At 41.6% G+C, this 26,865-nt stretch overlaps 2 protein-coding genes across 7 annotated transcripts; one reads left to right on the top strand and one right to left on the bottom strand.

Moving 5' to 3' along the window:
• Positions 1 to 540: 540 nt before the first annotated feature.
• arih1 (ariadne ubiquitin-conjugating enzyme E2 binding protein homolog 1 (Drosophila)) lies at positions 541 to 23,689 on the bottom strand. 5 transcript variants are annotated; one of them, XM_061822556.1, is made up of 16 exons: positions 23,549 to 23,689; positions 18,850 to 18,939; positions 18,527 to 18,771; positions 11,575 to 11,642; positions 11,322 to 11,469; positions 10,392 to 10,484; positions 10,255 to 10,310; positions 8,074 to 8,140; positions 6,653 to 6,759; positions 6,496 to 6,538; positions 6,328 to 6,399; positions 5,685 to 5,815; positions 5,185 to 5,242; positions 4,854 to 5,114; positions 1,502 to 1,614; positions 541 to 1,415 (listed from the first exon to the last, which is right to left on the bottom strand). In XM_061822556.1, the coding sequence occupies exons 3-16, from the start codon at positions 18,563 to 18,565 to the stop codon at positions 1,331 to 1,333; spliced, it is 1,341 nt and encodes a 446-aa protein (XP_061678540.1). In that variant the 5' UTR covers positions 18,566 to 18,771; positions 18,850 to 18,939; positions 23,549 to 23,689; the 3' UTR covers positions 541 to 1,330. The 5 variants fall into 5 exon arrangements, with proteins under 5 accessions (XP_061678540.1, XP_061678541.1, XP_061678537.1 ...); XM_061822557.1 differs by lacking the exon at positions 23,549 to 23,689 and adding an exon at positions 22,059 to 22,289; XM_061822553.1 differs by having other exon boundaries at positions 18,527 to 18,939.
• Positions 22,897 to 26,423, top strand: stoml1 (stomatin (EPB72)-like 1). Of its 2 annotated transcripts, none has more exons than XM_061822562.1 (7): positions 22,897 to 23,234; positions 23,421 to 23,527; positions 23,612 to 23,761; positions 25,293 to 25,496; positions 25,573 to 25,777; positions 25,862 to 26,059; positions 26,132 to 26,423. In XM_061822562.1, exons 1-7 carry the CDS (start codon positions 23,081 to 23,083, stop codon positions 26,326 to 26,328), a joined length of 1,215 nt encoding a protein of 404 aa, XP_061678546.1. In that variant the 5' UTR covers positions 22,897 to 23,080; the 3' UTR covers positions 26,329 to 26,423. The 2 variants fall into 2 exon arrangements, with proteins under 2 accessions (XP_061678546.1, XP_061678547.1); XM_061822563.1 differs by having other exon boundaries at positions 23,189 to 23,234; positions 23,421 to 23,514.
• The last annotated feature ends 442 nt before the right edge of the window (positions 26,424 to 26,865 follow it).

Here is a 26,865-nt window from a genome sequence, read left to right as displayed (position 1 = left end):
TTTTTCTTTTTTCTTTGATGAGGGTTGTCGACACTTTTGTTCTTTCAGTCCTGCGACTTTGATCAGTGCCCGGAACACGCACGCCCTCTCCGCGGAGACGGTTCGCGTTCCACACAAACACGATGGGAGCATTTACAAGCGGAGCCATCCACGACCTGCAGCACTGGGGCACTGACATTTCAACGTTTTATCATCAAAATTAAAAAAAAACCAAAACAAAATTGAAGCGTGACGAAGCGCTACCTTCTCTATCAATCCATCCACATATTAAAACGATGTTCAATCTCCTGCTGCGAGGAGTCACATCCCTTCATCATCAGCATTCCGAGGGTTGAGTGAGGCAAAAAAAAAAAAAAAAAAAAATAGGGCCCCCTTGGCCTGTTGGGACGCCCGCCGAGCAGCGCTGCCACCGCATTTCGTGCCCAAGGTGCGAGTGGATCTCAAAGATCGGGTGACCACAGACAAGCCCCGTCGTAGGGAGGGTGAGCGGAGGGGAACGGCGACAAAACAAAAGAGTGAATGTCACTCAGTTTGGCTCTAGCAAACAATTCTAAAAATAACTTTGAAGCATGAAGGGCAGCAGGTTAGAAGCAAGGACATTGAGCAGACACATACACGCCGGACACCTTTTAAAACCTTCTCCAGCTTCAAGTAGTGTCCATTCAGAGCTCCCGGTGAGGCCACCTGTGCGTTGCTCTGTATTGCCAAACACCTTTTTGCAATGTTTGTAAAGAATAAATAGGTCAAAATGATGCAAACGCGTGCCACACTTGCCCTTTAACTTCCATGCATACGCACTATTTACAAATTAAAAAAAAAAAAACAACAAAAAAATGACTTGCTAGGTTTTTTTTTTTCCTTTAGTTTTCTTTTTTTTTTTTTCTATGAAATGTCTTTGCCCCTTGACAATCAACCCACCACACAAAAGGACCTCGCCACATACTGCAGACATGGCCAGGACGATTAAAGCTGTTTAAAACATTTTCACACTAATGGGAAAACAACCCCAAAATTTGGAAAGATTCACAAGCAAAAACAAACAAAAACAAAAAACAAAAGAGACAGGTGTGTGTTACAATAAACCAAGAGAATGTGAGTTTTTGTTTAAGATGGACTTTCTGCCGCTAACAATACTGTAGTACACTTTTTTTTAATTACTCTACCTTTTCATTTAAATATAATTTACTTAGATATTGTTAAACAAAAGGATGCAAAAGTGGTAGGTTTGCCAAAAAGAGAGGCAGCAGAAGGCCCGTACTGCCCTGATCAATTGCATCAGCGCTCTTATTTTGTCAAGATACTCCAGAGTTCAAAGCGTTGGGACGTGTCCTCAATCCTCAATGTACTCCCACAAGTCCTTCTCGTAGCCTTCGTGCACGTGCTGCAGCAGAACCCGTCGCCGGCTCTCGCAGTATCTGCACACGTACCAGACAACTCAAATAACGATCACGCAAGAAGAATCAGAGCCGCTCTCGTTTCCTTCGGCTCCTCCTTCACTGACCTGTACTTGTCTTGTACTTTCTGCTTGATATCCTGCAAGGAATCCTGGGAGATGTCTCGTTCTAGGTAGCCGGACAGCACTTCAGTGGCGTTTTCCAAGTCGGCCTGGTTGTTCTGGGAAGGCAGTGACACGATACGATCAATGTGGAAGCCTTTGGTTTAATCCCAGGCGAGGGTTACGTTTCAGAAGCCTCCGCATTTCATGAAACTCTCCTGCCAAGGAGCATCATATCAGTTGAAGGCAGATGTTTACACACATTTCATTTTTTTTTTGGCTCAATCTGAAGTAAAATCAGACTAAACTTCACCTGTTTCACATCAGTCAAGACCACGGAAATTATTTCATTTTGTTAAATGCTACAATAACGTGGGAGAGAATTTTACGTTATTTTCTTTGAGGTCAAAAGTTTTACATACGCAAAAAGTACTGTTTTTAAAGAACATGAGAAAGCCCAGATGAGGTCATGGCTTTGGAAGTTCCTGATACAGGTGAGTTCTTTGATGGCACACCTGGGGAAGTATTTAAGCCCACACCTCAAAAATTGTGGAGCTCCACTTGTCTGGCTCATCCTTGGGTACAATTTCCAGATGCTTGAAGGCACCATTCATGTGTTCAAACAATTACAGGCAAGCAAAAGCATCACCGTCACCTATCAAGAAGGAGACGGTGAATGTGTTTTGTTCTGAAAATGTGCAGGAAGAAAACCCTTGTGAAGGTGGTGGATGAAGCTGGTAACGAAGTGTCATTAGCCAGTCTTGCACAGACATGGGCTGAAAGGCCACTCACCGAGAATGAGGCCATTACTCCTAAAGATTAAAAAAAAAAAAAAAGTTTGCAAAAAGACAATGACGGAGATGTTAACTGCTGGAGACATCCTGTGGTCTGGTGAAATTAAAGTGGAGCTGTTTGGCCATAATGACCAATGTTACATCTGGAGGGAAAAGGGGAAGCTTGTAGACCTGAGAACACCATCCCAACTGTGAAGCATGGAGGTGTCAGCATCACTTTGTGGGGCTGTTTTGCTGCAGCACGAACAGGAGCTCTTCATAAAATAGGACGGCATCATGAAGAAAGAACATTACATGGAGATATTAAAGGTCCACATGATTTTTAGTATGTTGTTAATGAAAAAATGGCAGCTGGTAAGGACCCAGCTGTTTTTTCACCACATAACATGATTTTGACATATATGGCTTTTTGTTACTCCCGCCATGAAAATCCTCTCGAGGGATTTGTTTTCAATAAGAAGCAGGAAGTGACAAAGGCAATTGCGCGCTCAAGCGAACTTGTTTGTTTGTTAGTTTGACCTGCAGGAAGATAGCTCGTTGTTCCTTCGTTTTGGCCAAAATGCCAGCTCATTGCATGAATGGATATTGGTCGAACACTTTGAAGGATGGATTCGCTTTTCATACTTTTCCAAAAGATCCGGTTTGTCGTGAAAAATGAATTGCACAGGTGCAAAGGACGAGAGCTTCGTGGGTTCCAAATGACAGGTGGCTGTGTATACAGCTACTTTAAAAAAAAACAAAAAAAAAACAATAGTTGTTTGGGCATAATCCGTAACTCAGGGGTGCTAAATGTGTCGATGTGCGCATTGGAAGGCTTCCATGCAGCACCAGGTCTTGTAGGCGGGGTGGCTCGTCGCGGAAGTGGATCGCACGGGGATCGGGGAGGACGGTTTTGGCTGCGGCATCGTCGTCTCTCGTGGGCAGCGTTGTTTTTATCACCACCACGCGGAGGCAGATTGGGCAGGGAGGTAGTGTGGCCGTGATCCGCATACCATCTAAATATGACTCAAAACAATAGGGTAATATTGCCCCGGTAACTTCACTCGGTTGTGAGATGTTCTCTTCTTCGAAAAAAGCTTCTGTGTCAGAAGGGGCACGTTCGTCTCCCACAGCAAGTTTTCAATGGCGAATGTCCAGGGTGACGTCATGGGCAGGAGACGCAGCAAATATGGCGAACACTTGGATGAAGAATGACACTTACGCAACGTTTTCGTATAGACATTGAAGTGAATAATGTCATATGTATTTTTCATTACAATACCACTTGGGCTTTAAGGTAACATCTCAAGACACTTAGGTGCAATCGGGCCTTCCAAATAGACAATGACCTGAAGCATACTGTCAAAATGGGTAAAAAGTAGCTTGAGGATAGCAAAGTCAATGTATTTTAGCGGCCATCACAAAACCCTGATCTAAATCCCATTGAAAATTTGTGGGCAGATCTGAAAAGGTATGCGTGCCCAAGGCAAACAACAATCCTGACCCAGTTACACCAGTTCTGTCAGGAATGGGCCAGAGGTCCAGCAGAGTACTGTCAGAAGATTGTGGAAGTTTACAAAAAACATTTAACCCAAGTTATGCAGTGCAAAGGAAATGCTACAATACTCAGAAAATGTGTGTAAACCTTTAACCTTAAAATGTAAAATTCTCTCAATGTAGCATTTAACAAAATAAGTTTGGTAATCCTGACTGATCTGAAACAGGAAAGGTTTAGTCTGATTTGAATTCAGACAGTGAAACAAAAAATGAAATGAGTCTTTGCACAGTACACGTAAACTTCTCGCTTCAAATGTATGAGGTCTGATTGGCTGGCGACTAGTCCAGGGTGTACCCAGCCTCTCAACCAAGTCAGCCAGGATAGGATCCAGCACACCAGCAAGCCTAGTGAGGATAATCAGTACAGAGAGCGCATGGATATTTTGAAGCTTAATGAGCGCGCAAGGACAGCGCAAGCATCCCCATATTGGAAAGTTCTTGCGTAGCGGCCAGTCCGTAACTGATGCTTTTCCTGCCGGTTGGTCTATTCTAGTCTGTTAACGCTCTGAAATCACACGACAGCCCTCCTCCCATTGCATTTACCTTCAGACCGTACCGCAACGCCCAATAGAAAAATAGAGCGTGTTGTGATTCTTGCATGCTGCATCATTACATGACACGGCGTTCTGTCTTTCCGCAGTCTCAGCACATACAAGGAACGGGTTTAACATTACACCGTTATCTTCTAAAACTGGGTTGAGTATAAATAAAGGGCTTCACCTATTGCCGTTGAATACTTGACTACTATCTAGAGAAATTCTTTTATCGTTGTCATGAGCCTGCTAATTTTAGGTGTGTTCACTTTCTATATGAGAGGATGGAATGATTCCTCGTGTGGGTAAACTGTGACTGCAAAGAAAAAAAAGGCGAGCCAGAGGAACTAAGAATGAGCCAGAGGCTGAATCACTGAGAAGTGGACCAAGTGTGCGTGAAAATGAGAGCACCCACGACACGGGCAAAAGAACACGGCGACGTTAAAAGTTCTTTCTTCAGAAAAGAATCGGATATCATGCCGCCTTGCATCTTACCTCAAAAATAATAGACTGGTTGTTCTTCTTGAGGTAGAAGGCAAAAACGTAAGTGAACATGAGCGTGGAGCGGCACTGGCACAGCACATCCACGGCCTTCTTCAGGAACTGCACCTCGATCCAGGACATGTTGTGCTGCTGCATCTCCTCCATCTTCTGCTTGACCTGAGCGTACAGCTTGTGCTCAAAGCGCAGGCTCTGCATGTGGTTCATGTAGCGGTTGCAGTAGAACAGGTACCTCTGCAGGGCCGCTCTCGAACGCTGCGCACGACACGGAATTGCACGCGTTAACGTTAACGGAAAGCGGGATTGTTATTACCAAACAACTTGCCTCTTGAGCGTCTCTGGCAGCCTTGGCATCATCTTCATTGTAGCGATTGCAATTGTACCTAAAACACATGAATCTATGTGATGCTGTGTGAAATGGGAATCTATGTTACAGATAATTTAATCACAGAACAATATGCAATTGCTTAGTTTTCAGAACATTTGGTACTGTAAAAACAGAACACCGTACACAGAGCACCCTCTCTCGATTGTTAAATGAACAGCTCGCAAAAATGAGCAATACTATCTACAGAGAAATATATCTTATCCACACACAACTTCTCTGCTGTAAATACGAAATCTATGTTGTATTTCTCTTTGATAAATGGCTTTTTATAGTCTTAGCATGAAGCATACATAAACATGCAGACAAAAATAAAATAAACAACGCATGTTGGAACAGGGGATGTTCAGGTGCACCTAATTCCGTTTCCAGTTAGTGTGGGTGAAATATTTCCATCCCAAATGTTTGTTTATAATCACAACAATGAACACAGCACTTACCAAGCAGAACCATGAGGTTCCCATGGTCCTAAGCAGACCCAGCAGAACTCAGCTTTGCAGTTCTGGTTCCGACAAACCATGTGATTGCAGCCTCCATCTTTCTCGATGGTCACATGGCACTTTGGACACTCCTACAAGAGGGGGGAGTGTTCAGTTTTATGTCAAGAACTATAGAACTGAAACTTGATACTAGTAAGTCTAAAATACCAATTGTTCAACAAGGTGATAAATGTTTTCTTTTTTGTACAATACTACAGCGCATAATGACAATGGACTGTGGCACACTTGTGCGCATGGATTTAGTTCATAGTGTTGTCAAGTTACATACAGGTTCCCTCTGCTGATTATGTTGACACAAATAGGAATACAACCACCTTATCTCCAACCTGACCCATTTTACGGACCCGCCCACTCAGTTGATCTGTGCTTAGCCTATGAGATTTATCAGAGTCAGAGTTCTCACTGCACCTAGGAAACAGGCCAACAAAGCAGGGGAACAAAACAAAAATCTCCATGTGCTAAAGCAAGGACTTTATTATTCTTACATTCAAAGGTGGATAAAAAAAAAGTCATGACCTGGCAATTGTAAAAGCACTAACATAGAAGACATTAGTTTCACTGAATGCGATATAGACTTCATTACCTTGGTATTTGCGGCAATCCAATTTGAAGTTTCACTGTCATCGTCACATTTCTTAATCCACTTTCTCAACCACTACAGAAGGAAATCGGTCAGAAATGATCATGTGCAAAACTTACAGTTTGGCTAAAAATGTGGAAAAAAAAAAAATGTATAAACGTTTACTTCTACCTTGCACTTGACAGGATCATGCCAGTTCTCCCCACAGTTGAAGCTGCAGCAGGATTTCAAAAAATATGAAACTTACATATCACACATTCAAAATTCTTTTTTTTTTTTTTAATTTAATTTTATTTTTTTTAAATAAATGTCTCCTTTGTCCTCATACCAGAATTGTCGGCCACACTTGCACCTCACTGGTTTGGCATCTGGGTACTGGACTTTGACGACATGATGGCAATCTGGAGCGGGGCACCACTTTAACAGTCGATTGCACTAGAAATGACACAGAAACACAGGGTATGCTGCGTTGCTCATTACGAGAGTACTAGCAGCCACTGTTCCCTCAAATTTTTTTACGTGTCTGAGCAAACACACTAAGGCTGCGAGCGCTCCCTTTGAACACTGTGAGTAACATCAGACGAACGATTAATCAGTGTCATCCATTGAAGTTACTTGGCTCATTAAAAGGTTCATTCCCATCAGAACATTTTTCAGAACAAATGTGTTTTTGCAAATTTACACTGAAAATGTTAAAAAAATACATTGCTAACTAAACCGAGCCAACTATGATCTATAAATTTGAAATGTTGCTTCCAACTTTGTTTCATTTATTTTCTTTTAACCCACAATGATATCCCTGTCTGTTTTTCTTGGTGTAAAACTGAATTATTGGTTGCAGAATATCTTTATAGCAATGCATGTTGAAAGCTCAATGATGCTCCCCAACAGTTTTAAGGTTATGTTGCCTCCTATATTTAAAATACAGAATTAGCTTTTTGGGCACTGTATCATCTGTGCTTTCATCCCGATCAGGCTGTGCCAAGGTGGAATTTTAACATTACACACCATCTCATCCTGCACTTTCTACTTTGGCTTCAGACCAGACCTTTTTATTCAAACAAGAGAAAATCTTATCCAGTTTCACCACTTTTTCCTCCATTATTCACATACTCTGACATTCATTAAAGCAACAGCATTTCTTTCTTTTTTAACTTTTATCATTATAATCAAGTGTAAACGTAAGCAGCATGTCTAACCCTCTTTGCTTTATGGGCCGTTTGTAATTATGAGTACTCCTTTAGGAGCATAGGTGGGCGGGGTCAGGTAAAGTAGGAAGATTGTGTGGCCCGGTTAAAAAGATGTCATGCTATAGTTCATTGCGCTGGATCTGTTTTAATCTGCGCTGAGAGTGCGCGACAAGTGCACAAATGCGCAGTTGCGCACCGTACAGGGAACACTGCTAGCAGCTAAACTCGTGTGATAATTCGAAGTACAGTGGAGCCGCACCAAAGTTGGACAGCCACATCACACTGGTTGACTACTGTCCCAATGATATAACCTTTATTAATGCTACATGCAAACTTACATTTGACCCATGATACAAGTCTAAAGAGAAGTTAGACACAATAACGAATAGCAAACAAACAAAAAAAAACATTTTCATGCCAGTTCAGGTTTTTGCCTGCTTTTGTTGAATATTTCCCCATATAATTTAGGTGAAATTATCATTTTGGCTGGGTTACTTTGAAGGCTCCACTGTACTACTATCCAAACCCAAACAAAACAGGGCAAAAAAAAAATCCTTACCTCTACAAAACTATTTGTAATTAAATGCTGGTACTTCAACTTGACTTTTGAATCTGTTATGAGTCGCCTGCAGGAGAAGTCATATGATTTTGTTAGCCCTTCAAAAAATTGGAACGTTTGGTTGAAGCTTTGACAGACCCAGAAATGACAACGAAATTTCATTTGGGTTATTTCCCACAAAAGCAAAATAACAGACATTCACTTAACAGTAGAGCACAACACATACAGTGCCCTCCATAATTATTGGCACCTCCGGTTAAGATGTGTTAAAAGCCTTAAAATAAATTTAGTGTTTATTGCAGAAGAATACTGTCACATTGAAAATTTTAGGAAAATGTAATCTTCAACTCAAATGAATTGTAAGAAAATAAAAAAATCCCTGACTAAAAATGAATTATTTTTCATAAAATCACCTCTTCCACAATTATTGGCACCCTTACCAATTCCCAGAAAAAAAATAGAATTGAAGCATTTCTGTCATTGCTACAGTAGTTTACAAAGTTTACAAGACTGTGTAGGAACATTTAATTAGCAATTCATCACTTCTTGTTTCCCTGGGGTATAAATATGACGTGCCATAGAGGCCATTTCTCTTTTACACTCTTAAACATGGGAAAGACAAGAAAACACAGTATACAAGTGAGGCAGATGTGCGTCGACCTTCACAGGTCAGGCAGAGGCTAAAAGATTGCCACTCAACTGCAGCTGCCGATATCCACCGCGAGAGGAATAATTAAGAAGTTCAAAACAACTTGGAACAGTGGTAAGCAAGCCTGGACGAGGACCCAAGTTTATTTTGCCACCATGCACAGTGAGGAGGATGGTAAGAGAAATCAAAAGATCTCCAAAGCTCACTGTTACAGAATTACAACAAATGGTAGCGTCCTGGGGTCACTAAGTCTCCAAATCAACCACCAGGCGCTGTCTACAAGCCAACAAGCTGTTTGGGAGGCATGCATGGAGAAAACCTTTTCTCACTCATAATCATAAACGCAAACATCTGGAGGTCACCAAGCGGTATTGGGGCTTCAACTGGGACCGTGTGGTTTGGTCAGATGAGACCAAGATTGATTTTTTTTTGGCAACAAACACACTAAGTGGGTCTGGCGTGCCACGAAATGTGCATTCTGAAAAGCACCTCATACCCAATGTGAAGTATGGGGGTGGGTCAGCGATGCTGTGGGGTTGTTTCGCTTCCAAAGGCCCTGGGAACCTTGTTAGGGTGCATGGCATCATGAATGCTTTGAAATACCAGGACATTTTAAATCAAAATCTGTTGCCCTCTGCCCGAAAGCTGAAGATGGGTCGTCACTGGGTGTTTCAGCAAAACAATGACCCTAAACACATGGCCAAATCTACACAGAAATGGTTCACCAGACAGAAAATCAAGCTCCTCCCATGGCCATCTCAGTCCGCAGACCTCAACCCCATTGAAAACCTGTGGGGTGAGCTGAAGAGGAGAGGACCCAGGTCTCTGGATGATTTAGAGAGATTCTCCAAAGAGGAATGGCTGAAGATCCCTCTTTCTGTCTTTTCCCATCTTGTGAAACACATCAACATGAGGTGCTGTTTTGTTGGCAAAAGGGGGTTGTACAAAGTACTAACACCAGGGGTGCTAATAATTGTGACACACATTAATTGATGTCAAATAATTATTTCTTTATGTGGGATTTTTTTCCCTACTGAATAAATGCACTTGTATTGAAGGTTGGATTTTTCTCTTTTTTCCCCATTAAGGTCCCATATTATTTAGAACTTTTTTTTATTAGAATCTAAAAAACACATATTAACCAGGGGTGCCAATAAGTATGGAGGGCACTGTAACACTGATGTAATAATAATGATTAATTCAATGTATATAGTGTTTTTCAAGAGAGTGAAAGATGCTTTACTCCATTTTAATAAACATTTCAGGATACTTTAATGGATCAATAAGAAGACAATCAGGTATCTTGTTAGTGGGCTACATCACTATCTAGGTTAAGACAATTACCACCAGCTTAGAGCCAGCATAAGGGCTAAATCAGGTACCGATCCAAAGATCCAGACCGGAAGGAGTATCATGGTCTGAATTCAAAATGAAAAATGTCCAAGAGAAAATCATCATCTTTTCATCTTACAAAAAAACAAGCCCCCAATAATTCAGAGCAGTCAACCCTGAATAATCAAAAGAATACGTACATTACTGTGTTGTCATCAACCAAAATGTCACAACTATGAGCAGGACAAGAAATGGTCTGAGAGGGAAACACAAAAGTAACGTCAGTGAGCAAATAAAAAATGGAATTTTCTTTTCAAAGACAAAAATGAATGCATACCTGTCCCATCCCTTCTTCTATGATCTTAGTAGTCAGGTAATCGCCCCAACACTGCATGCAGAACTTATGTCCACACTCTAGGCCGGTAAAATACTGTAAAACACAAGTGTGTAAAGTACCTATTCAGCCTTAAAAACAGGGAACAGAACACGAGCAACATTGTGTTTGGCCACATTTTATTCATATTAAAGTCCCTATGAACTAAAAAGAAGTGCATCTAAATTTGACAGGACTGAGAACGCTCAAATTTGAATGCTTAAAAAAAATAACCATGTAAAGGAGGCTTCAAAATCCATCCATTTTCTTTGCCGCTTAACCTGACAAGGGTCGCAGGGAGTGCTGGAGCCTATCCCAGCTGTCAACGGGCATGAGGCGGGGTACACCCTGGACTGGTTGCCAGCCAATTGGAGGGGACATAAGAGACAGAGCTACACTCACAACCACGCCGAGGGGCAATTTAGAGTGTCTAATTAAATGTTCCATGTTTTTGGGATGTGGGAAGAAACTGGAGTCCCCAGAGTAAACCCACGCATGTGGGGCTGGGATTGAACCCGGGTCCTCGGAACTGTGAGGCCAATGCTTTACCAGCTGATTCACCGAGCCGGCGTCAGAACACCAATTAATATAAACAATCGCCCTTTATCTCAACTACAATGTCTTCAATCATTAAAATGAACTGCTGGTAAATAATTAATCCATCCATTTTCTGTAATGCCTATGCTCAGTAGGGTCACAGGCATGCTGGAGCCCATCCTAGCAATCTTTGAGAAAGGCAGGATACACTCTGAACTGATCACCTGACATTCAATCACGGTAAACGATAGATTTTAGGCATGCCTAACAATGAATATCTCCCGCAGAAGATTACCGATAAAATGGACAGATTTATCACTACGATTTACACCTCAATACACGTGAAACACAACTCACAGAGTTAGGGAAATTCAAATAGCAGATCTGACACGGCATGTCCTGTGCAGATGATCTCGTGTTGATTGGAGGGCGGATCCGCGGTTTCTTGCTGGGGTTGATGACGTGACACTCTGAGAAAAGCTTGTCCAGATTGCCATCAAAATACCTGTGCGAAGGCAAGAAAAGAGTAAAGACCCTCATTTTGTCAACCAACTTGCTAGGCTAATTGGAAGGTTCAAAAGAGGCCAGTTAAAAAATTTCTTCTCATTACCTTTCCATGAGTTTTTCCTTATCCCAGTTGAAGTGACTAAGAAGGATGCGTGTAATTGTTGCAGGATTCTAAAGAAATTTTAAAAAGATGGTCAGGTGCAAAGATTTTTTTTTTCCAAGATTTGCTACGACACTTTATGCTAGTACCAGTGGAGTGGCATTTCACATTTAATTACACATCACCGCACAATATTTGCATTTTTGGCTAACATGAACAAAAAAAACAGCTACTTTCCCACTGGTAAAATTGGTATAAACACACCAATTCCTTGGTGTGGGCTTCTGGAAAAAACGTCACTTCCTGCTTCTTCTCCAAAACGAATGCCTCGAGAGGATATTCATAGCGGGAGATACAAAAATCCATATAAGAACACATCATGATGTCTGATGGAAAAAAACGGATGAGTCCATTCTGACTGGGTTTTTTTTTCATGAAAAACATACAAAAAAAAAAAATTATGGTCTACATGTTAGTAGACCTTTAAGTAGTGTGTGGGGAAAAGAATGAAAATTCCCTTACAAGAGTGTACCCTTCAGGGAGTTAACGCTCCAAAGATAATGTGAATTATCACAATAGCGTGGTACATTTTGACTCATGTAATAATTAGTAAGACCTCCTGCATTATGTAGTCACTTTTCATATTTTTATGGAAAATAATAAGTGACACTGAGATCTAGAAAGTGAAGCTAGAAATATTGGTTTCTCAGTGCTTTGGTCAATGTAGCAAGTCTTTTCAAGTCAATGTGTTCAAGACTAAGTGAAGTCACAAGTCATTGCCGTTCAGGTCAAGTTGCACGTCTTGACTATGCCGATCTGATCGGCATGACTGGTATTGGCTGATAAGCATTTTAAGAAGATTGGCTGTAATTTCATAACTCATTGGTCATTGATCGGCTCTGGAAACTGCATTCCCGTTGCGTAGAGTATATCTGAAACTTTGCTTTGTTGCATCTCTTTTGACATAGTATTGTAAATATTAGACCGCCAATAGGTATTTAAAAGAAAAAAAAAAAAACATGGTGGTGGTATAGAACAGTCAACAGATCTGAAGATTGCACTATGGTAGATTACCACAATGAGTATCTTTCGGCTTGTCCCTTTCGGGGTTGCCACAGCGTGTCATCTCAGATGAACGCACATATATGTTTGGCACAATTTTTACGCCGGATGCCCTTCCTGACGCAACCCTTCTCAGGGAGTGGAGGCCCCAGTGGGATACGAACCCACAACCCCTGGTTTACCAAACCAGTGCTCTTACCGCTGAGCTACAGGGCCTCCGGTAGATTACCACAATAAAATCTTGTATTTCCATACCACCGCCTCCCGTCTTTTAAGATCACTGGGCTTCATCTTGTCAACTCAAATGTGAGCCTAAACACTCATTACCATGGTGACAACATAACATAAGAACAAAAGAGGTAAAAATGTGTGGTGGTGGTCACCGGTGCTGGGGAAATGACTTTAATTCAAGGTTCAACCAAGTATCCTTTGGTTGACAAAGAAGATAAGGACTTTAGTGGTTTGAGTGAAGAGGAGGATGATGAATAGAAACAATTCCTTTTCTGTTGTTTGGGCCATGTTACAGTCACTGTTTAGAAACAAGGTATGTAAATAAATATTTACAAAGTCTCTGTAAATATCAAACATTAAAACATACCAGTACATATACATCCATGGCGTAAGACCAAGCGTGGCTCATGTATAAGGGAGGCACACATTGGGTGCGGCTTATCCGGTGTGCACTTTGTCCGGAAAATACGGAATTTAATTACAGTAGGTTAGCACACAGTATTTCTCCAATGTTGGTTAGATCTGGCCGATTAGAATGGGTGAGCTGAATAGAGAATACTTTTGAAGATACTCAGTATACAGTACATGAACAAGTAATTTAAATGGACATTTATCCATTGTGATTGGATCATTTGGTAAAATTTGTCAATTGGACACAAAATCCTGATCCTATAAAGCCTACTTTGTAACGTATTGTCGTGTCTATGAAACTTGACTGCCCCTAACGTCAAGCCTGTGTTACAGTTGGTACCTACTGTATTCGTACCTGGTTTTATCAATGGAAATGGATGTTAGTGTGTGGTGGTCTGAGTAAGTACTGTGCAGTAGAAAACAAGCACAAGCTATAAGACATCAACTTAGCAGTAAAATTACACTTTACACGATCAGGGGCAGACTTAACCTCCCCCGTTGCAGGTCAGTTCAGATCACATTTAATTTTGTTAAATGCCACAATAGTGAAAAGAGAGAATTTCATATTATTTTATTTGCGCTCAAAAGTTTACATACATAAAAGTACAAGGTCTTTAAAAGCCCAGATGATGAGGTTATGGCTTTGAAAGCACGTAGTCAGGTTAGCTGAAAACATGTGAGTTAATTGAGCGCACACGTGGGGATGTATTTAAGGCCACACCTCAAACACTATTTCCTTGATGGAAAAAGCTAAAGAAATTGGACAGGAAATCACAAAGAATTGTTGATCTCATCAACCTTGGGTGCATTTTCCAGATGCTTGAAGGTGCCACGTTCATCTCTTCAAACAATTACTGTATACAAATGTTTAAACATCATGTGAATGCCCAGCCCTATCACAGCGTTCTGGAAGTAGACTGGCTGTATCCCTGAGATGAACATGTTTTGGAATGAAATGTGTGAATCAACCCAAGAACAAAAGCTAAAGACCTTGTGGAGATGCGGGATGAAGCTGGTAAAGAAAGTCTCATTATTCACAGTGCAATGAGTCCTGATGCGACATGGGCTGAAAGGCCACTCACCGAGAATGAGGCCATTACTTCCAGAGAAACATAAAAAAATAATAATACAGAATACAGATTGCAAAAACACAAGACAAATATCTTGACTTCTGGAGACTTGTCCTGTGGTCTGATGAAATTAAAGTGGAGCAGTTTGGCCATAATGACCAATGTTACATCTGGAGGGGAAAAGAAAAAAAAAAAAAAAAAAAAAGAGATGCTTGTAGAGTGGGAAACACCACACCAACTGTGAAGCATAGAGGTGGCAGCACCATGTTGTGGGGCCGTTTTGCTGCAGCGGGAACTGGAGCTCTTCATAAAATAAGACGCCACCATGAAGAAATAACATTACATGGAGATATTAAGGTAACATCTCAAGACACCAGCCAGGAAGTTATCACTTGGGTGCAAAGGAGTCTTCGAGATGGACAATTACCCTAACCATACTGCCAAAATGGGTAAAAAGTAGCTTGAGGATAGTAAAGTCAATATATTTGAGTGGCCATTACAAAGCCCTGATCTCAATTCCATTGAAAATTTGTGGACAGATCTGAAAAGGCATGTGTGACCAAGAAAACCGACAAACCAGACTCAGTTACACCAGTTCTGTCAGGAACGGGCCAGGATTCTAGCACAGTATTGTCAGAAGCTTGTGAAAGGTTACCCGAAACTTTTGACCCAAGCCATGCAGTTCAATGGAAATGCATCTCGATACTAAGGAAGCGTGTGTAAACTTTAGATCTCAAAGAAACTAAATATAAAATTCCCAAAGAAATCATCTCATTTGTGGCATTTAACAAACAATTTTGTTGATCGTAACTGACCTGAAACAGGTTTAGGCTGATTTGACAGAACACCTACATGCTTACAACTGTTTGTGCAAGCATTGGTTTCTAGGATACATAACATCTTGTCGCCTGCCTGTGAGTCCTATTGTATTTAAACTATGTGAACATATTTCAAGCAAGCCTTACATGAATGTTCTGTCCGGTGACCACCTGGACACATTTTTCCCCATTTTTTTTTCTTATAATACAGTCGGCGCGATCCACTTGTCGCCACGGTAACAAGTGTTCCCTGTCACATTCGAGTTGACAAGATAAAAGTCCTAGGATTGTAAAAAAAAAAAAAAACTGGATGAGGTGGTATCAGGATACAAGATTTTACTAAAGGAGTCTTGACACAGTGCAATCGCTAAAGAGCAAATTTGTCATGTAGTCTGACCTGGACAGTGTGTTGTCTTAGACCTGTTGTCTATCCCACAAAGTCGACTTTTTTTTGTTTTTTTTTAATCAACTTTGCCCGTCAGATATTTGTAACCCAGCTTTTGGATTCAAACGTATCAGATGAGTGTAAAGTCCAGGTACAATAATTGTTTACAGTTTCAACACAATTCCTAATGCAAAATGCGCCATCACCATTTGCACATGTTCATATAGTTCAGTTATTAAGAGTCAAACCGATACAAGATGAGTGATGCAAGCAACGGCATTATCAAATAAATGCCATTAGTACTAACACCAACTATTTCCAGCCAGGCAGAATCCAATTACTTTTTCAATAACACTACCATTGTCACAGCCAAATAACGTGCCGCAATACATTTTTAGAACACTGAAACTGTTTTTAATCAGATTAGTGGATTTTTAAAAAGGAGGGGCATTACGCATGGCTTAAGTACAGTAAATTTTCATTCAAAGCAACTTATCAGTAAGGTTGGGATTGTGTTTTTCCCACAAAAACATAAGCAAACGTAGTCGCACACATAATGAGGTAGTCAGTTGTGAGGACTGAGGAAAGTAACAGCAGGAATGGCAAGCCTGGTAAAATCTCCAGTTAAAGCAGCTTTGCTTAACTGAAAGTACACACTACTTTTTCATAAACACAATTATAGGAAATGTATACCTCTAATACATATTATGAAATGGATGAATGTGCTTCACATCAATGACAAGGAAAATAACTGATTAATAGAAATTAACACCAAAGAAGATATAACCAAAACAAAAGAAGATGCACTTTTCAGACCAACATGTTTTATTTCGGACCGAGCTGAAAACCTAACAGCCAGATGTTGCTTTACTATGAAACTGCCCTACAGAAGTCCTGGCAGGTTCCGGTACAAGTACAATGAAGTAAGGGCCACAAATTTCCTCCAGGCTGTAGGTTGGATAGCACATTGTATGACTAGTGCAGAAGTATGACCCATATTGAGTAAATATGGGCCACACAAAAAAATGAATGACCTGTAAATCATCCCAAGGCCAGTGGTTCTACACCTCTGCTCCATGAGTGGAAAGAATGGCTCATGAAGCTGTAGCAAAAAGGTTGGTTGTCACAAAATGTGAGGACTGGCTGCATATGACTCCTGGGCCATAGGTTGAACACCACTGTCGTCGTTAGTGCAAAGCCGTATAACACGTCATATTGAGAAAATGCTGCCATAAAAAAAAAAAAAAAAAAAAAAAAAAAGTCATAGCCCGCACAAGGCCCTAAGGCCATACGTACGACACTGCTACTGGACTCGTGTAAAATCTTTTCAAAAGGTCATACAGAAGAGGTGTGAAAGAAGGTATACTTTAGGCCTACTACAGTACTACATGCATCGCTAGTAGTGATGGTGGGACTTCCAAGTACTGTGAATGTTACATTTAAAAGTCTGTAGATAATTTTCTGTTGAGTTTAGGACATGGGCTGTAATTACAATTTTGTTTGTGTGGGACATAGAGCAAATGGTGAATTACTGCCACAACTTTTGATAACCTTTAACGTCCCAGGCTTTTAGATGGTACTGACCAAGTTTGAGGTCAATCAGATGAAACCTGAAAGACAGGTTTGCAAGTGTGACGTAAATTTTCCAAGTCTCCCTTTAAAAGGTTAGGTCAGTTTCTGAGTTCATGGAATAGGTTGAAATTACAGTTTTGTAGAACTTGGGGTAATACACAGATGTGTCAGGTTTGGTAGGTGTGACGCATCACAAACTGTCTGGCATCTGCAACCTTACGAAAAAACGCAGACCTCACAATCACATTTTTGTACGTCAGGGTGTCAGATGATTTTTGTAGCTCTTGGTAAAACATACAACTAATGTAACTTGAAATGTGGGCATTTTCAATTTTGTGGCATGCCCATACTACCTATTTGGCATGTTCTCTGATCATGTTACAATTGGGTGAGTTTGTATTTGGGGGTCACAGTATAAATGGAATGGGTGGGGGGGGGAGAAAAAAAATCCTCACCATATGAATAGAGGTGGAATTCATTATTCCATGCTTGAATGAATTAAGAACAATTGTCATGCTGTTTCATATTCATTCCCTAATGGTACCGTGTGCATATCAAGAAAGCGGTTTTATTATAATTTGGCAAAAAACAAAATGTTTTTATGGGCTGTATGGTGTTGCCAGGCGCTACTCGTTAACGAAAGTAAATTCCAGTTTTCCTTAAGTGAGGCATGTACAAGAAGGCAAATGAAATGGAGGCCCATATCACGACGAGGTCCAACTAAAGAACTTTTTACCCCCCTGATAACCTTACCTGTCACAAAATTAACTCTCTATACGACATTCAGCCCGGACTTTATACCCCAAAATAGATCTTATTTGTAAGTATATATCAACTCAAGTATCCTGGCCAGGTAGTCAATCGACGTCAACTAATTCGATGACCAAGCTTTTCGTAGTGGCGAAAAATAACGTTGACCCTATTTTAATGAAAACATTATGAGTTTTATAGCGCAACGTTAGCAGCCACGCGCGCATTGCAGTGAATCGGCCGGTGTCTGAAGAATAAAGTGTCTGCCTTATCGGTAAAAACACTGGTTCACGTTTGCTAGCTAGCGAGGTGGCTAACTGCAGGCTAGCATTAGCTTGGCAACCATTGCTGCCAACTTCTCAATAGGGATTAGACTACTTCCTGGATCCACATCAGAATGGAAGTGGTGTCATTCAGATATTAAGGTTTCAGGTCGATTGCGTGAAAACACACGCGTGTGCAAAGGGACACTAAAACCGTGTCGGCTGTTCGCATCTTCGTAGGCTTCCAGGTTAACCTGTCAACTTCCAGCAAGTAAACTACTCCAAGAGAGCTAACAGCTAGGCTAAGAACCATGGCCTGTTTACAGTTGCCCAAGAGCCCCCAGACCTTCGGACCTCGCGCTCTCCTGCCCGTGACACGAGAAAATCCCTTACCTGGATAACCTCGTTGACCTCTTTGATGCACTCCACCATGTGCTGGAGAATCTGTTCAGCGGTCAGGACCTCAAAACGGTAGTCCTCCTCCTCTTCCTCGCCGGGGCCTTGACCGCCACCGACCGTATCGCCAGACTCGTCCCGCTCCCCGGCTGCCACCACGGGATCGACCAACTCAACCTCGCCGAGCTCCAGGGTGTCGTCCTCGGGCTCGTCTTCGGCGCTGTCCTCGCTACATTCCTCCTCTTCGTCGTCGTATTCATAGTTATATCCCTCGTCTGAGTCCATTCCTAGGGGCGCTTATCAACTTGTGACAAACTCACCTAGCGGTCTATGCTATACGCAGTGTGCGCGCGGCTGCTCGCGGAATGAGCCCAAGAAGCCGAAGTGGTCCGAGCTTGTTTTCCAGGCAGCTGCGAAAATAACAACAAAACGTCGCCGCTGTTAAGCCAACAAAGGGACACGGCGTCACAAATTGACGACGCGCTGACGTCACACGGACTGTACAGGAACCCACGACAAAAAAAATATCCGTTCCGAATTAAAGCCTTCCCGACGTGACGAAACACTTCCCGCTTCCGTAACACGTTGTGAATATTTTGACATATTCGGACACTAATTTAGAGTCCATTTAAGAACGACGTCAATCTTTTATTTCACTGTTTTCACCTAGCCCAAATATTTTTGTATTTTTATTTTGAGGAAATCGGATGCATTTGACTTCTTTTTTATGTTCGAACGAGCAGATGAGTCCGGTAGATAAAAAGTGTTTGTAAAATATCAATCCATCCATTTTCTGAGCCGCTTATCCTCACGAGGCTCGCACGAGTGCTGGAGCCAATCCTCGCTGTGGTCGGCCAGGAAGCGGGGTACACCCTGAACTGGTTGCCAGCCAATCGCAGGGCACATGGAGACAGACAACAGCCGCATGCATGCTTTTGGGATGTGGGAGGAAACCGGAGTGCCCGGAGAAAACCCACGCAGGCACGGGGACAACATGCAAACCCCACATAGGCGGGGCCGGGATTTGAACATGGCATCCAGATTCTACGTTTTCCTCTTTTTATACGGTGCCCTTAAATTACATCCTGTTTTTAAAAACATAGATGGATGCGAAGTCAGAAATGCCAATTGTTGTATTTCAGTGAACATATGTCATGTTCGAGTTTCATGTTTTTGAACATGACTTGAGTGAAATACAACACATTTTCATCACAATTGCAAGATGCAATGGCATTATCAAGTATCTGTACTTGATAACGGCAAATGTACAGTGCAGTACAGTGTGAGTACCTGTACTCATGGCAACATGGTGGACAACTGGTGAGAGCGTTTCCCTCATAGTTCCGAGGTTCAAATCCTGACCCAATCATTGTGAAGTTTGTATGTTTTACCTGTGCCTGCACGTTTTTTTTTCCTCCCGGGCACTCCAGTTTCCTCCCATGTCCCGAAAACATGAGTGGTAGGTTAATTGAATATTTTTAATCGCTTGTAGGTGTTAATGGTTGTTTGTATGTGCCCTGGAATGGCAACTGGTTCAGCGTGTACCCTGGCTCCTCATTGATCCAGCACTACCGTGAACCTTGTGAGGATAAGCGGCTTAGATAATGGATGGCCGAATGGATGTCTTTTTATGAGCATAATGGCCCTCTGAGGGAAAACATAACTGCAATGTGACGCACGACAAAAAGGAGTTTGACATCCCTGATCTAAACTGTCAAAAATGACGACCCAGGACCACACCGTTTGAGCAACCTGTGGACAGTTGGTCCGACGGTAAAATAAGGTTCCAGGTCACTCATCTAACATCTTATCCTGTGTGAGTTGCATGAGTCAATGAAGCAATTCTATGGGAAGAAATTACAGTGGCCGAGGCAGATAACAACAATTGCAAATGCCGCAACTCGACAAAACTAACACACGACGTAAAAGCATAGGACACAACATACTGACATGAATCCACAACGCAGTGATATTAATCCAATGCGGTGACATTTAGGCAAACGCTGTAATATTGTCCTGGTTTCGGGGGACTCATAAAATTGTTGGACCAATGGGCTTCTTTATCTTCAGTCAAGTAAAATGTATCTAAAGATTATGATGCTGAAATTAAATTTGGGATTGGAACTAAATACCTCATTCTACCCACTTAACCAAAAGATAAAGAAACACCATTTCAAACATTACATAATATCTATCCCTGTAATGACTGACGAGAAAAATTGGGTGGGTGAGAATTTTTATGAACAAAGTTCATAGGGGAAAGTAAGCCATTGGTGAGCTATTTCTGAACATAAGAAAATTAGGATTCTCATAATATTGTCATCAACATTACAACTTTGTTCGCTAAAACAATTTCTACTTTCCACCTCAGTGGGCTGGATTAAACAACAACATGGGCTGTATGTGGCCCCTCCAGCCATACTTTGACCACTCATGCCCTGTAAGATCCTGAACTATTTTTCAAGGAAAAAAACGAAATCTTCCATCTATTGTGACGTCATGTACGATGTCTGGCTCTTTCGGACTGTAAGTATCATTTTACTTTACTTGATGGTTCACAAGCCACATTCGGCCGGTTCAATTCTTTACTCTGAAAATTATTGACAAAGAGGTAGATTATGCAATTTTCAAAATGACAAGAATTCACTTCTTAACTCTCTGCTCCCAGGTCACTAATTTGCATCAAATGTAGTGCTTGACCTCACAATTTTGCTACCCTACAATTACACTTGACTAGATGCATTTAGGCGGCACGGTGGATCAGCGGAAAAGTGTTGGCCTCACAGTTCTGAGGTCCCGGGTTCCATCCCGGACCCACCTGTGTGGAGTTTGCATGTTCTCCCGTGCCTGCGTGGATATTCTCCGGGCACTCCGGTTTCCTCCCACATCCCAAAAACATGCAACATTAAATCGGACACTCTAAATTGCCCCTAAATGTGATTGAATGCGGCTGTTTGTCTCCATGTGCCCTGCGATTGGCTGGCAACCAGTTCAGGGTGTACCCTGCCTCCTACCCATTGACAGCTGGGATAGGCTCCGGCACACTCTGCGGCCCTCGTGAGGATAAACGGCTAAGAAATGGATGGATGCATTTATGGAATTATTATATATATTTTCACAGTTCACTCCTATTTTGTGTATGATAGGCAGCTGTGTGCAGATATTTCACGGTGAAAGGGAATCAAATCCAATATTTTACAGTGTCTATTCTGTTATAAAACTTAAAAAAAAGGTAAGGTAAGCAATACTACAATACTAAGTAGTGGGGGAAGGCAGGGGTGGCACATCTGAGGTAACAATTGAACAAAATCAAGAAGAGAACGGAATCCTTCAAAAGAACATCTGATCAGGACTCGACAAAAGGAGTCAAACTGAATTGTTTTTAAAAAATACAGTATACACAGTATAAGTACACAACCGACATTATCTTTTCACCATTTTGCACAGTCTTTCCTTATAAAAACTGAGCTGACGTAACTTTGCTGTGGCCAAAGATAAGCGAATTAACCCCGTGCATGAATGACAGTACCAGCAGATGGCAAGTCGGGGTCATCTTCGCTAGAGTCAAGAGTGCTGACACCTCAATCCTTCCACTTGGTCTTTTGTCAACGCTGCTCTCAGTACCTGGGATCAAGTGCTGAGCAAGGCAGTTTTAGAAGGTCACGGTTCTATGCGCTTCCAATGATTCAATTTTCACAACTTTTTATGTGTTTGGGTGTGATGTTGCCTGTTTTATACCAATAGCCATTTGTGGTGATTTTTTTTAATGCATACCTTGAATTTAAAAAAAAAATTGATCTTACTTATACAAAATTCACAGAGTGGAGTGCGCCGTGGCCCTCCATAAGCCACGATGACTCCTCAATGCTTCCTCCCCCAATGTGAATGCAGTCAGTTGTCGTTTCCTTAGGAAAACAGACGTGTGGTCTGGTCTATCCACACAGTTCCCATAATTGCGGTGTGCCTTGGCACCTTGGCAGCGCCGGATGGAGCAGGTTTATTGGCCCCCGCCGGTAGCTTCGTGTTGGGGGGCGTTCAGTGTCCCGGGGGTTTTTCCTATCTTGCAGGCGGGATGGATTGAGCACCTGCATATATTGCATGGCACTCAATCCAAGCATCTTTTTTTTATAATCATGTTAAATTGCAGAGATCCATCGTTCTATTTTCTATGGCACTTGTCTTCATTATAGGGTGTCTTGAAATCAATCCCATCTGACTAGATTGACTTGATATCATAAAAACAAAATAATTTAGGTTATGTACAAAATGCACTGTTATTTAAATCATGTTAGTATTTTGACGTTTTCAAATGAATAAAATTCGATTGTACTTTTATCGTTTCCCTGGTTTGGTTTTATGATACGCATCACTTAGCGACGATAGGCAGCGCCAACGTTACCAGTAGTTTCACACCACGAAGAAGAAATTTAGCAAAACACGGAAGAACTAGTTAGCAACATGAGCTAACAGTAACGTAATGCATTAAAACCACCACTATAATGACGTAAATCGTTAATTTTTTTCCCGTGGAAGCATCTAGTTAACTTCACAATGTTTGGAAAGTCTTACCAGCTTCTTCCCCAGACTGACCCGGCCGCACCACGGACTCCTGGACTATTTGTATCCAACACTTTCACACAAGGAAGCCACCATAAAGGACTTTCCTTTGATTACATCCCTAATGTTTCTGAAAACGACTTTAGTGGTAGGTGGTCTAACCTTTTCCGAGACACGACTACAGCTCTACGCACAATGTTTTACACATAAACAATGATCGCCTTCATTCCAAACTATTGCAGTTCACATCACTGCCAACTACATACTGCAGACTTAATTTAAAAATCATACCTACTCTTAGTTATGGATTTTCTTATGCTGTGTTTTCATGTAGATAGCTCCCAGGGATGGCTGTCTTGGATTTGCAATCGAATCGTCACCCTCCTCGTTCACATCTGCACTTTTATAACCTTTCCTATAACCGCATGGTTTGTATTAAAAGTAAGGGTGTTGTCACCTTACCGTTGAACCGGGCCCAGTTCGTGTTGACTGTGATTATGTAATGAATTTGGATCTTGTTTGTAGACCGTGCCAAACTATCAGAGGATAGTGGTGTTTCGCCTGGGTCGTGTCTGTCCTCCAAAGGGTCCTGGCATTGTGCTGGTTCTGCCCCTCATTGACCAGTGGCAGAGGGTTGACCTACGCACCCGTGCTTTCAATATACCTCCATGTCAGGTAAACCAGCTGCAGTGATGGACAAAGAAAAAAAAAAATTGATATTCACTTATAGTCATTGTTACAAAAAGTAGTGTTCATGCAGCATTTATTTCTCTATTGCAGAAAATACAAGGTGTTTGTTTATTTGAGAGAAGGCCTCATAAAAATCTGTCCATCCATGTATTTTCATGTAGGGTCGCAGGTGAGCTTGCTAGAGCCTCACCAGGCACCTGACTTTGGGTGAGGTGAACCCTGGACCGGTGACCAGCCAAATAAAATGCAAATAGACAAACAGCGAATTCCCCCTCATAATCGTGCCTGTAGGCAATTTATAATTTTTGGAATTGGGGCAGAGTGCAAACTCCACACAGGATTCAAACCCATGACCTCTCAATTCTTTTAAGAATGGGTACAGAAGCCGGGATACCCATAGAAAACCCACATAAGCAATATTTGAGATACAAGCATTGCATGGTAGCAGTGAACTTTCACATTTTCTTCAAGGTGTTTATTGCCTATGCAGTGGCAAGTTTACTAACTAAATATTCAACCAAGAGAATTACGTATGTATTTAAAACAACCACATAGCTGTGCTTTATCTGTCTAACTACATGTATATTGCGCCACGGTGAACAAATCCAGAAATAGCACCAGAAGGTCCATTGCATTCATGAAAAAAGAGGAAAAAAATATATTCTAGAGTGCTATTTTTTAATAGGACACATTCTGGGATGGCAAAGTCTGGAGGACTGGGGGCTCAAACGGATTGTGTGGAGTTTGCAGTTCTCCCTGTGCCTGCGTTGTTTTTTTTAGGCACTCCAGTTTCCTCGTACATTCCAAAAACATGCATGGTAGGCTAACTGACAAATAGATATTAGCCATATGTGTGAATGTGTGCCCACCAATCAGATAGCAACCAATTCTGGATGCACTCCACCGAAGCCCAAAGACAGTTGGGATAGGCTGCAGCACGTCAACGACCCTAGTGAAGATAAAAGATGAAAAATGAATTGATGGATAGACAAATTCACTTGTTTTTTGATCTGGAGATGGCTAAAACAGATTAATGATATTTCCATTCATTTTAATGGGAAATATTGACTTGAGATACAATTGTTGAGTTAAACTTGTTTCTCAAAGCACCACTATTTATTTTTAATCAATAAATGAAAAAACTAACAATTACCGTAGCGCATTGTAATAAATTAGTCAGAATGAATGAATCGAGATTTAAAAACACCCCCACTCTATTATGTGGGTGATGACATCCACTGAAAATGGTGGCATCAAATGTCACAGTGCAGGTTAACTAGATGTATATAATGTAGATTTCACACACCTTTGATGAATTAAGACTGCATAACTGTAAGAGCGCAGGCCACCACTTGAGCAAATCGTAAATAGTCACATGACATGAACTCGCCTATGGACAGATTGTGTGACTGATTTTGTCCTAGAGGGGGCAGTCATTAATCACAAATATTTCATTTGTGTTTTATTCCATAATGTTCCCTTTTTTTTTTTTTTTTTTTTTTTTAACCCCCAAAAGGTACAGACCAGAGATGGTGGCCTCTTCTCTGTGGGAGCAGACATTCAATTTAGAATCTGGAACCCGGTGTTGTCAGTGGTGTCAGTCCAAGACTTGAACGCTTCAACCAGGATGACGGCACAGAATGCTTTAACTCACAGCCTGGCTAAGAAGACGGTCAGAGAGATCCAAACTGAAAGAGTGAAACTGGGAGAATACCTTGGCGTAAGACTACTTTTAACCTGCCTTCTAGTTCCTCTCGGCTCCTTCTTGCTCCCATTTAGTCGTCTCCCATCCGCAGGTGGATATAAATGAAATGACTCGGCCCTGGGGGCTGGAGATAGACAGGGTAGAACTGACTCCAGGTTCTCTTCTCAAGCCCCCTGAAGAAACACCACCTGGGTCTCTTGTTGTTCCTCCATCTGTGCCCGGACTGGAGGGAATCACAGGTCCCCTTCAGCAGCTGGCCATGCACTTTATGAACCACAGCTTGCAGCCTCAGCAAGGTAAGCCCTCATGATGGCAAAAAATATGAAGATGCAGCACCCATTACGGCACTGCTGTTCATCACTATCTTTCCCCCACTATAGAAAGCAGTGTAGCATTTTTAAACGAGCAGAGTGGCATCGAACCAACTGTGACCACACTAAGTTCTGTTGAAGAGCTGCTCCACGCGGTCCAGCTTGTGCTTTCTGAAACTTTGGTGAACCAGATCGGCACCTGCTTCCAGTTTGATGTCAGCTCAGGCGAGGGACAGCATCGCAGTTACTATGTGGATTTATGCCAAGGTGACCCACATTCAAAATGAGATTCGCCGTGAAAGAATTTAAGGTCCATTTCTCACGCTGGTTGTTGTTTAGGTCGTGGTGCAGCCGGAGCTGGATCCCTGTACAGACAGCCAGATGTAACACTGACAATGTGCGACGAAGACCTTCTGGCCATGTTCCAAGGAAGACTGCAGCCGTTTGCTGCCTACAGCAGCGGTAGACTTCAAATTCAGGGGGATATTAAGTCAGCTCTGAAGTTGGAGGAGCTCATAAAGCTGCTTAGGAAATAACATTTTCACAAATTGTTTTGTATTTCAACTTGATGGAAATGCACAATTTTATATTGCATGCACTGTTAATTTATTATAAATTAATTCCTCCTAAACTTGGCTTTTCTTTTCTTTAAAAAACACACACACACACACACACACACACACACACACACCACACACACCAACATTGCATTAGATACACACTTTTCCAATCTACAGGTATATCCTGAATTCCAATAAATTATTAAATAACAGAAAAGTGCACTTATTTCAATAGTTTAATAAGTTACTTAGGTTTGTAAAACAGGGAAATCACAAAATGCTCTCAACCTGGGTCTCTGGCTGCAGTATATCCCAGTGCACTGCAACAGTTATCAAAATAACAGCAGCCCAATGTGACTAACCAGATTAATCTACATTTTCAGTATGTTTGTTATGGCTACACGTCAAACAAGTTACCTGTAGGTGCAGTAGACTTTCAGAAAACCAACAAGACCCAGTATTCATGATATACACAATTGCAAATGAGAAATTTGTTGAAAAGGGTGTGTTACA

The sequence above is a fragment of the Syngnathoides biaculeatus genome, chromosome 6, assembly GCF_019802595.1.
Source record: "Syngnathoides biaculeatus isolate LvHL_M chromosome 6, ASM1980259v1, whole genome shotgun sequence".
In the NCBI taxonomy this organism is placed as follows: domain Eukaryota; kingdom Metazoa; phylum Chordata; class Actinopteri; order Syngnathiformes; family Syngnathidae; genus Syngnathoides; species Syngnathoides biaculeatus.
This window is presented reverse-complemented; position numbering and strand designations above follow the sequence as displayed.

Excerpts from the sequence above, each read along its gene's own strand:
- arih1 (XM_061822553.1), bottom strand. The coding sequence starts at position 18,814 with ATGGACTCAGACGAGGGATATAACTATGAATACGACGACGAAGAGGAG. Across the intron at positions 11,643-18,526 it reads AGGTCAACGAGGTTATCCAG|AATCCTGCAACAATTACACG; the intron begins GTAAGGGATTTT and ends AAATTTCTTTAG. Across the intron at positions 1,416-1,501 it reads AAAGTACAAGACAAGTACAG|ATACTGCGAGAGCCGGCGAC; the intron begins GTCAGTGAAGGA and ends GTACGTGTGCAG.
- stoml1 (XM_061822562.1), top strand. The coding sequence starts at position 23,081 with ATGTTTGGAAAGTCTTACCAGCTTCTTCCCCAGACTGACCCGGCCGCA. Across the intron at positions 23,235-23,420 it reads TTCTGAAAACGACTTTAGTG|ATAGCTCCCAGGGATGGCTG; the intron begins GTAGGTGGTCTA and ends GTTTTCATGTAG. Across the intron at positions 25,497-25,572 it reads AACTGGGAGAATACCTTGGC|GTGGATATAAATGAAATGAC; the intron begins GTAAGACTACTT and ends TCCCATCCGCAG.